We start from the raw sequence: 11,150 nt of genomic DNA, 5'->3' as shown, positions 1-11,150 counted from the left end.
GTCACAAGCCGATTGCAATACATACGTTTGGCAATTGTAAACCAAACCAAATGGTAATTTTCAATAAAACATGTGATTTAAACTTTTCTATTGTTTTCAGTGGTGAACTCAAACTATTCAAGGAAAAGTTTTTCAGAACATAAGCCAGTGTAGTGAGTGAGGGAAAAGGAAGTACTTCACCACCCGGTTGGGCAGCTTTGCATTTAGAGGTGTGGCCCTTTTGCCTGGAAACTGACGTATATCCAATATGCGGGCGGGGGGACTTCAGCCTTTAAAACATCTCGAGCCTTCTCAATCCTTTTCACAGACGGTGGTCTGTCAGACTCGGCTTGCTTCATCTTTCAATCTCCCTCACTTCTCTCTCCCCCTTTCTCATTGTTGGATTACTTAACCTATCTAGATCAGTAAACATGGCAACGCTGAGAGCTCTGAGAAAATTATGCCAGCAATCGCAGCATCAAGTGTGTAGTCTACATATGTCAGCATCAAGGTATGTATTAGCAATCCTATATAATTAAGATATCAAATAGATTATTGTTATTTATCTATTTTGGTGGACTATGATAGGTTGCTTTCTATATGAAAAATGCGCCCTCTTCTTTTTGAAGGTAACCTACCAGGTATTAATTTCCTGCTTGTCTATGGCACTTTCCTTTATGTTTGTTTTCTATGTGTCAATGTATCCCGGCATCTTACAGTCTCTGTGGATACAACGTTTCTGATAGTGCACTGGGGACAATTATGTAACGTTTTAAACGAGACATTGTAGCGAAGAGTGGTCTTGAATCAATGCTCGTCGTAATGCGCCCCTAACGTTATGCCGGTATCATTGCAGCGCTGCATGGCTGATGAAATCGCACAGAGCACTTGCATAAAGGCAGGCAAGTTCCCATTGGCGGTCACCAAACAACTGAAGTGAACAGTATTCAGAAAGTTGTTACCAATGGGGGTCACAAACCAACTAAAGCATCAGTATTCAGACAGTAGTTTTACATATCATATGTGTTTAAACAACTATGTGTGTGTGTGTGTGTGTGAGTGGGTGTGAGTGATGTATGTGATATATATATATATATATATATATATATATATATATATATATACCTAGCTTTTGCAGACAATTTTTTTTTCCTTCAACTGTCTGCCTAAATGTATTTGATTAATTCCATGTTTAATTTGAGGCATGCCTTGCTGCAGCACGTTCCTTAAGAGAATTAATGTTCCAGACATCTAGAAACACAAACCGCCTGTGTATGCACTGTGACTATGCACATGACTAACATCACAACTGATTTAGCCACTTTTAAACCAGCACAGATGAGTCTCATTTGGAGCGTGCACATTCAAGGTGCACTGTATTGAGTACAAGGTTAGGGTCAACATAGGACAGTGTTTTTTTCAGAACTAGTTTCCTATCATCACTTCAGATGAGCAAAGCCCTACTTTATAAAACCATAACACCAAACAAGTTGCATTGTTTGTTCTATTTACATTTCACACTCAGGACAAAGCCCATACTTGGGAACAGCGCTGGCACAGACTTGCTGATTGGTAATTAGGAAATGGTTTGGGTTCTAGTTCAGGGTTCTAGTTCAGAGCTGACGGTATTGATTATTTGGGTCTGCTGACAGTCCTTTCCCCATCATGGTACTGGCACTGTGTGAAGGATAACAAGTCTGGGAGGAAAGGTAGCAAAACGTATGTCCTTTATCCTGTCAGAGACTAACTAATCATTAACATGGTCTGTGGTCAACTGTTTGCTGAAAACTCAACACATTTACAACAAGGTTGTCCTCCTATGGAGACCAAAAAAAACAGACCAAAACATTATGTTCATGCTTTGTGTGCACATTGGAAGCTGGGCAGTGGGAGTGTTGTTGTCAAATGTCATGCCCTGATGGGGTCTCCTCCAGGACTTGCTATCGTGGCCCCATTGAAGAGCTGAATGTTTCTGTGGTTGTTTAATTACTCGTGGTAGAATCAAGGGATGGTTATACCACTGTGGATGGCTCATTACTCCTCTGGTATTAGTCCTCTGTGTGCATGCTTTTACATAAGGGATGCTATCTAGTTTAACACATTGAAAATGAAATGTGAGCAGCACTCAGGTTTCATCTTCACCCGCTCCGCTCTGCACTCCACAATGAGGCCAACAACTTGGCTTGAAGGCCAGGGGTTCCAAGAAGTTTATTTAATAGCATGGCCCACAGTGTAACTCATGTATTGGTATTTTTAGCTGCCACACTCCTCATGAATGGGTAACAACAGGAGCCCAGTACTTGGCCATCGCTGGCTTATGTAGAACATTTATTTATTTTTAACCTTTATTTAACTAGGCAAGTCAGTCAAGAACAAATTCTTATTTTCAATGACAGCCTAGGAACAGTGGGTTAACTGCCTTGTTCAGGGGCAGAACAACATATTTAATACCTTGTCAGCTCGGGGATTCGATCTTGCAACCTTTCGGTTACTAGTCCAAAACTCTAACCACTAGGCTACGCTGCCACCCCTACATGTTTGCCTACCAGCACTCCTTGCTGGCTGACTGCCATACACACTCACTTTGGGATTGACAACTAGTCAGCAGGACTATAAATCACGTGCCAACCCCAGTGTATACCTTCTCCTGATAGTTTACATGTTCCTCTGTCCTCTAACATCTGGCTCTCTGCTCTCTGATTCTCCAGACAGGAAGCAGTGGTCATCTCAGGCAGGAAGTTGGCCCGTCAGATCCGGGAGGAGGCCAGGGCCGATGTTGAACAGTGGGTCTCCACTGGCAATCGGAGACCCCACCTGAGCGTGGTCCTTGTAGGAGATCATGCAGCCAGTCACTCTTATGTCCTGAATAAGACCCGGGCTGCAGCTGATGTTGGTATGTAAACACACACACACACACACACACACACACACACACACACACACACACACACACACACACACACGTTACCTGTGCTGGAGATCAACTCTGTTGCACAACAGAGTACATACTGGACATACTTGACTAAGAAACTATTCTATGAGTCTTCAACATGGCTTTCTAATTCCCACTTTCTTCCTGGTCACCATCCTTCTCTCTGTCACTGTTTATATTTATCTGGGATAGAATGGGTTCATAATTCCTCCCTCTTTTTCTTCTCTGCAGGTATCAGCAGTGAGACCATCCTGAAGCCCTCCTGTATCTCTGAGGATGAACTCATGGACCTGATCTACAAACTCAACACAGACCACCGGGTGGACGGCCTGCTGGTGCAGCTGCCTCTGCCAGGTAAGTAGTGGCTTTAGGGTGAGGAGACGATGCATGGTGTTGGAAAGGGCAGTTGGGTAGGGGAGTTATTGCTCTTGGTGAGTAAACAGTTATACAACTTTTTGTAGACAAAGAAAGAATGACAGTTTGAAGCTGTTGTTTTTAATATTTATAGCTAATACTTGCATATCCCTGAATGGTTTGGCCCTTGGCCTATTTACTGTAGAACAGCCATTTACATACTGTCTTGTAAACAGCATTCCCACTGTCTTCTCACAGAACACATTGACGAGCGGCGCGTCTGTAATGCTGTGTTCCCTGGCAAGGATGTGGATGGCTTCCACGTGGTCAATGTGGGCCGCATGTGCCTGGACCAGTCCACCATGCTGCCCGCCACTCCTTGGGGAGTCTGGGAAATCATCAAACGCACAGGTGAGGTAGTGGGGGGGGAGCTCTTAGCTCCCTCTGTTATATGAATGTAATTAGACTGTTATGGGGGCAAAATGACAACTCTGTCATTGACTGTTCATTCCGTTTCCCAGGAATTCCTACCCTTGGGAAGAATGTTGTGGTGGCGGGACGCTCCAAGAATGTGGGCATGCCCATTGCCATGTTGCTGCATTCAGATGGGCGTCATGAGAGGCCTGGGGGTGAGTCTGGATGACTTAGGGGCTACAGTGATAGGGTGTATGCTATATCATTTCAATTATTATTAATTAATTATGATTAATTATGTAAAAGTAGATTAACAATGGGTAATAGAGATAATACTGAGTTTTCACTTAAAGCTGAAATTATGAAGTTGAAAATGGAATATGTGGATCATGGCCCTCGCATGTACTTATTTTTTGATTCTGCAGGTGATGCCACAGTCACCATCTCTCACCGTTACACACCAAAGGATCAGCTCCGTCAGCACACAAGAATTGCAGACATCGTTGTTGCTGCTGCAGGTATGGATCATCTCCTCCTATTGTGGATATATCATTACCTTGTCTACTACCTGTCTCTCGCTTATTTGTAAATGTATAATTTGTGACTGAAAGCTACTAGCTGGCTCATAGAGCTATTTTGTATCTCTTGAGTAGCTTGTCCTGGGTGGGTCTCTTCAGGCACAGACACACAGGTAGCTTGTCCTGGGTGGGTCTCTTCAGGCACGGACACACAGGTAGCGTTTGCCGGCAGAGAGTACTTAGCAAACCAACTTTGAAAGGTGACGCTCATTTACTGCATTTCTATACAGTTAAACAAAATGTAAATGCTATTTGGAGAGCAGCAAAAATGACCACTATGGCTGCTGTAGGTTCATTCACCTCAGTCGATCTACCAAAAAATACATAGCCTATTAGCTATACAATTGTAATGTTATACCCCTGAAAGGAGGGAAATATGAGAAATGTTTCACACTGACACGTAGCATCAGTGACGAAACACACACACAAATGTTTTATATATATATATATACTTTTTTAACTACACTGCTCAAAAAAATAAAGGGAACACTTAAAGAACACAATGTAACTCCAAGTCAATCACACTTCTGTGAAATCAAACTGTCCACTTAGGAAGCAACACTGATTGACAATAAATTTCACATGCTGTTGTGCAAATGGAATAGACAACAGGTGGAAAGTATAGGCAATTAGCAAGACACCCCCAATAAAGGAGTGGTTCTGCAGGGGGTGACCACAGACCACTTCTCAGTTCCTATGCTTCCTGGCTGATGTTTTGGTCACTTTTGAATGCTGGCGGTGCTTTCACTCTAGTGGTAGCATGAGACGGAGTCTACAACCCACACAAGTGGCTCAGGTAGTGCAGCTCATCCAGGATGGCACATCAATGCGAGCTGTGGCAAGAAGGTTTGCTGTGTCTGTCAGCGTAATGTCCAGAGCATGGAGGCGCTTGCAGGAGACAGGCCAGTACATCAGGAGACGTGGAGGAGGCCGTAGGAGGGCAACAACCCAGCAGCAGGACCGCTACCTCCGCCTTTGTGCAAGGTGGAGCAGGAGAAGCACTGCCAGAGCCCTGCAAAATGACCTCCAGCAGGCCACAAATGTGCATGTGTCTGCTCAAACGGTCAGAAACAGACTCCATGAGGGTGGTATGAGGGCCCGACATCCACAGGTGGGGGTTGTGCTTACAGCCCAACACCGTGCAGGACGTTTGGCATTTGCCAGAGAACACCAAGATTGGCAAATTCGCCACTGGCGCCCTGTGCTCTTCACAGATGAAAACAGGTTCACACTGAGCACGTGACAGACGTGACAGAGTCTGGAGACGCCGTGGAGAACGTTCTGCTGCCTGCAACATCCTCCAGCATGACCGGTTTGGCGGTGGGTCAGTCATGGTGTGGGGTGGCATTTCTTTGGGGGGCCGCACAGCCCTCCATGTGCTCGCCAGAGGTAGCCTGACTGCCATTAGGTACCGAGATGTGATCCTCAGACCCCTTGTGAGACCATATGCTGGTGCGGTTGGCCCTGGGTTCCTCCTAATGCAAGACAATGCTAGACCTCATGTGGCTGGAGTGTCAGCAGTTCCTGCAAGAGGAAGGCATTGATGCTATGGACTGGCCCGCCCGTTCCCCAGACCTGAATCCAATTGAGCACATCTGGGACATCGTGTCTCGCTGCATCCACCAACGCCACGTTGCACCACAGACTGTCCAGGAGTTGGCGGATGCTTTAGTCCAGGTCTGGGAGGAGATCTCTCAGGAGACCATCCGCCACCTTATCAGGAGCATGCCCAGGCGTTGTAGGGAGGTCATACAGGCACGTGGAGGCCACACACACTACTGAGCCTCATTTTGACTTGTTTTAAGGACATTACATCAAAGTTGGATCGGCCTGTAGTGTGGTTTTCCACTTTAATTTTGAGTGTGACTCCAAATCCAGACCTCCATGGGTTGATAAATTGGATTTCCATGGATTATTTTTGTGTGATTTTGTTGTCAGCACATTCAACTATGTAAAGAAAAAAGTATTTAATAAGATAATTTCATTCATTCAGATCTAGGATGTGTTGTTTAAGTGTTCCCTTAATTTTTTTTGAGCAGTATATATTGTATGCATTTTGATTGCATTTTAATGCAGGCCTATATGGAAGATGTTCATATTGAAGCATATCTTGTTTTTTTATAAGTTCCTAACTTGTTTGAAAAGATTAGTACTGGTTCTCAACGGACCCCACATGGGGCCCGACCCCACATTTGTGAACCACTGTACTAACCTCTCTCTGCTTGCTTTCGCTCTCTCTCTGTCTCCTCTGCTTCCTCCTGCATGCATTGCAGCCTGCCTCAGCCTCACCAGTGCAATAGAAGTCTCTGCCGGCAGATAGCCACCTGTCTGATATATCTATAAGAGACTTTAGCAGTTGTGCACTCATTCCCTGGGAGTCGGTTTGTGTTTGTTTGGAGGATGTCTGTAGACACGGCAGGAGTTGCAGGATGTGGTTTTAAAATGGCCTTTTGTCCGGCATCTCGCAAGCTGGGGTAGTTTGTTTCACCTCGGCCTGTACCGTGAGAGGGTGGAGTTAGCCATTTGAGAGAGTGCTGAATGTGCTGCTAAAAAGGGCTTATCTGGGGGGGACAGGCGAACGTAACGAAGAAACCACTGGTCATGATTCCACTCGTTCGCAAAGAGGCAGGTGCAATTTAGAACTCAATCAGATCAAGAATATAAACGTTCTGAGCTTTGATCAACGCTGGGAGCAAAATGTAGACATTGACCCGTAATTGATTGTCTTTATTGTGTACTATATATATTATTTATTTATTATTATTTAAATAAATATATAAAATTTGAAAAAAGTGACTGTTACAACTGTGGGTGTGTGTTTGTGTGGTCCCTTACTACCCTCTAAACCCTCTCCTAATCTCAGGGATTCCAAACCTCATCACTGCAGACATGATCAAAGAAGGAGCAGCCGTCATTGATGTTGGAATAAACAGAGTGCATGACCCTCTGACTGGCAAGGACAAACTTGTAGGGGACGTGGATTTTGAAGGTACGAGTTTGCGATCTAGACAGAAATGTGTCTAAATTTGCATTAGTCTTAAGATCTACTGTGTTCTTGCACACATTTTCTCTGCTACATTTTCTCACCCTTTATCTCTCCTTTTTGTAGGTGTGAGGCAAAAGGCTAGCTTCATTACCCCAGTGCCTGGAGGAGTAGGACCCATGACAGTGGCCATGCTTATGAAGAACACCATCAAGGCAGCTAAGAACCTCCTGCTGACTCCCCCTGAGAGGATCCGCATGGTAGCCTCTTCATAACAGGCCATGCCTAACCCTGTCAACAGTGACACATTCCATCCCCCCTCCCCTCCCCTTTTAACTCTGAGCAACTCGGCGAACTCCCTTGCACACAGACATGGATGGAAACGTGATAGCTTTAAGGTTGCTGGTACCTTACACTTACATAACCTCTACCCACCATTTCAGAATGTTACAACTCACCCATGCAGCTACTACATATTTATTTTTTGCTGGACTTTATTACTTTTCTCATGTCCTTTTTATGAGACCTTTTGGTTTTACGTGAATTTTAACTACCTGTGTGTTTATTTATTTCTCTGCATTCATTTATGAAATATGTCAAAAGCATACAAAATTGCAAGGGGAACCAGTCAATTTCAATTAGCAAAAAATAGACTGTTACATAGATATACTATTAAATGAATTATAACATCCTTATTCTATGGGCAGTTTTGTCCATCTCCTATCTCTACAATACCCTTTAGACCAGGGATGGGCAACTTTGATGGGGCTGGGGGCCACAAATAAATCTGCTCATCACGAGGGGCCGCATTTGTTTGTGAGTCTGCGTACCCACATCCAACCACCACCAAGATGATAAGTTTAGATTGCTTAAGTTTGTTTAATGGCCCGCTATCTAATCAATTTTAGATGACATGGGATAATTCACTGACTATCAGTTATTGACATAAGAGAACTGCTGATGCACAACCAAATTTCAAAATGTACCTTGTGTATTCTCAGTGCTTGACTTAGGCAGGAGCTCACCAGAGCTGAGCACTGACACCTTAAATGTTCTACTGCTTAAGCTCCTGTTCCTCTTAGAATATTAGCTCAAAAGTATTGTGGAACTCCTGCCCCTAAATATAAACAGTACCGGCACCCAAAATGAACACCGGCACCTATTTTAGTCCAAGTCAAACAATGTGCATTCTACTATTCTAACTCGCAGCAAATAAACAAAAGCCCATTCCTGCTTTAGGTCACACAAGCACTGTGCGCTAAGAGGGTTAAGGGCTAGTTATGAAATGTCAGCAACAAACAAGTCTATTAAACACCATAACATTTACATTTGTTTTCAAAAATGCCTTTGTAAAAATTATTTTGAAATAAAATGTTATTGCAAATGGATGGTCTTCAGTTTATTTGGTGCTTATAGCATAGCTCTGCAATAGACCCATCAATCTTACTATTATATATAATTTCCATTGTAAAGATTGCAGGTAGGTTACTCTAGTTACATTTGTATAGGAATGATACAAAATATCACAATGCAATACCTTTAACCCTCTACTTCAACCCTCAAGAGGTGATACATAGTTTTGAGTATGATATACATCTTGATTTTATATCAATAAAAATATTTATTCAGGTAATTAATTGCCAATATGATAGGCGGCCCATAAAAGTATATGATCAGTGTGCAAGAGGACAACAATGTGAAGCGGACACACTTCCTCACGATCCGGAAATGCACGGGGGAATAAAAACAGCTGCACAACCTATTTATCGGGGGTGGACATGTTTTGTTGCCACTTATTTCCAGCTGTCGTTAGCAAAGTATTTCTAAATTGATTTACAGAATCTTCAGTAAAGTTTTAAAGGAATACGATTAATTGATTGCCCTAGCATACACAGCGTACATTTTCGACTATGGAGCGGAGTAGATCGCGTGACAGTTCCGCGGATAAGACCAAGAGCACGAGCAGACAAGTCGGAGAGAAAAAATTGTCCAAGAAGAAAAAGCGAAGACATTCCTCTTCTTCATCTTCCTCATCGTCCAGCAGCAGTGCGAGTCCGACCCCTTCAAAGAAAGCCTCACGTTCCCTCAGCAAGAGCCAAGGTTTTCTTGACTAAATTATTATTAAATCACACGTAGTAGTAGATAGCTAACGTTACACACGTATGTGTAGCACTTCACCCTCACATACAGATATCTAATGTCAGAGAATAAGATAATGAAATATCTTTGTATGTCTAGCAATTTTACAATGTGTACATTTGTCTGCTTCAGATCTGAAAGGGAAGAAGAAAATGAAAAAAAGAAGTTCCTCATCTTCCTCGTCAAGCTCTTCTTCATCCTCCTCATCCTCCTCATCAAGTGATGAAAAGTCCAAGAGGAAGGAAAGGAAAAGGAAACAATTCAAGAAGAAGTTAAAGAAGAAGAAAAGAAAGTTGAAGAAAGAGATGAAATTGGAGAAGAAGAAAAAGAAGAAGATAAAGAAATTGGAAGAACGAAGAGCATCTCTGCTTGTAGATTTGATGCCCCCTCCAGCCCCCCCTCAGCCTGTAGGCAGCACCCCCCAGCCCTTCCTGGAGTTGTGGCAGAGTGATGATTGCACAGAAGATCATGGACCAGGTATGTTGGTCTCATATTTTGTTATATGTCCTCAATAGCTAATGTTTATTTGTTAACTAGCTAAACAAAGAATGGAATATGAAACCAGATATAAAGCTGAGCAGATGGGTGGATGTTTTGTTTTTGTCCATTCTGTAGCAATGACAGATGAGCAGAAAGCCAGGCTATCCACCAAGAGACCCTTAACAAAGGAGGAGTATGAGGCTAAGCAGAGTGTCATCCGCAGGGTGGTAGACCCTGAGACTGGACGCACCAGGTACACCAACGCTATATACAACTGTGTTCCCATGGCATCTATGGTTCGGTAGTTTCAATATCTATTCCTATATGGGTGTGTGCTGGTTTTTATTCCCTCTGTTTTTGTTTTTCAGGCTGATAAGGGGAGAGGGAGAGATCATTGAAGAGATTGTCAGTAAAGAGAGACACAAAGACATCAACAAGGTAAATGGAAAACCATCAAAGACCATGCAGCTGTGTGTGCTTTTATGGGGTTGAAGTGTTGTCCTCTACCTATAAAAATGTCTACCTAACACTTGCCCTCTCTTGTTATAGCAAGCCACAAAGGGAGACGGAAACTCCTTTCAGAAGAAACTAGGACTGAACAGGTAGAGGGTTTCCCCCTGATATAAAGGCTACGGTAGGAAGGAGACATCTATACCATTCTGTATAGATAGGACAGAAGAATAGGTCTCCAGTTAGTTGTGCTGTGCCTCATTTTTACATGACAGGATCCCTACATGTCTCCAAAATGAAAGTGAAAATCAACCCTTTCTGTGCCTATCTATGACTGTACTGTGAGTGTGACTCAATCATATACATCATGTTTGGCCACATTTTTTTGTTTAATTGCTCAAATGAAATGTAATCAAATTAAATTTGTATTTTAGTTGACCAGCATCCTTTCATCATAATTCACTTTGGAATTTCTCTGAATGTATCAGAAATTCAGAATGGCCATCTGCCAGTTTAATATTCAATTAAATTTAACATGCATTCAAACTGACCCCCAAAACAGTGAACTGTATAATGCTATTTACTTTTTTACCATGTAATAAAGTATTTTTCTTAGATAATTATCCTTGACCATTGCTGTGTGCATCGGATATTTACTATTTCAGTTACAGGTTTAAAACCTAACCATACACCCGCCATTAAAATTATTTACAGACAAGAAACCACACATTTAATTTCTGTTCTTCATACTTACTTTTTATACACTGTATATGTAAACACAGGGAATTGGTAATAAAACTGTCAAACTTTGGAGTAACACAAAGTATATTGATACTGTATA

At 42.7% G+C, this 11,150-nt stretch overlaps 2 protein-coding genes across 2 annotated transcripts; both read left to right on the top strand.

Annotated features, from left to right (window-relative positions):
* The first annotated feature begins 199 nt into the window (after positions 1–199).
* On the top strand, positions 200–8,626 carry mthfd2 (methylenetetrahydrofolate dehydrogenase (NADP+ dependent) 2, methenyltetrahydrofolate cyclohydrolase). The gene is made up of 8 exons (XM_014161296.3): positions 200–490; positions 2,688–2,872; positions 3,143–3,265; positions 3,524–3,676; positions 3,787–3,894; positions 4,105–4,197; positions 7,121–7,246; positions 7,367–8,626. The coding sequence occupies exons 1-8, from the start codon at positions 411–413 to the stop codon at positions 7,513–7,515; spliced, it is 1,017 nt and encodes a 338-aa protein (XP_014016771.1). The 5' UTR covers positions 200–410; the 3' UTR covers positions 7,516–8,626.
* Positions 8,627–8,976: 350 nt separating this feature from the next.
* Positions 8,977–10,932, top strand: arl6ip4 (ARF like GTPase 6 interacting protein 4). Its single transcript, XM_014161299.3, has 5 exons — positions 8,977–9,340; positions 9,512–9,856; positions 9,995–10,112; positions 10,228–10,297; positions 10,409–10,932. The coding sequence occupies exons 1-5, from the start codon at positions 9,151–9,153 to the stop codon at positions 10,463–10,465; spliced, it is 780 nt and encodes a 259-aa protein (XP_014016774.1). The 5' UTR covers positions 8,977–9,150; the 3' UTR covers positions 10,466–10,932.
* The last annotated feature ends 218 nt before the right edge of the window (positions 10,933–11,150 follow it).

Source organism: Salmo salar, chromosome 20, assembly GCF_965601325.2.
Source record: "Salmo salar chromosome 20, fSalSal1, whole genome shotgun sequence".
NCBI lineage: Eukaryota > Metazoa > Chordata > Actinopteri > Salmoniformes > Salmonidae > Salmo > Salmo salar.
Note: the sequence above shows the minus strand (reverse complement) of the source record. Positions and strands in the feature narration are given on the sequence as shown.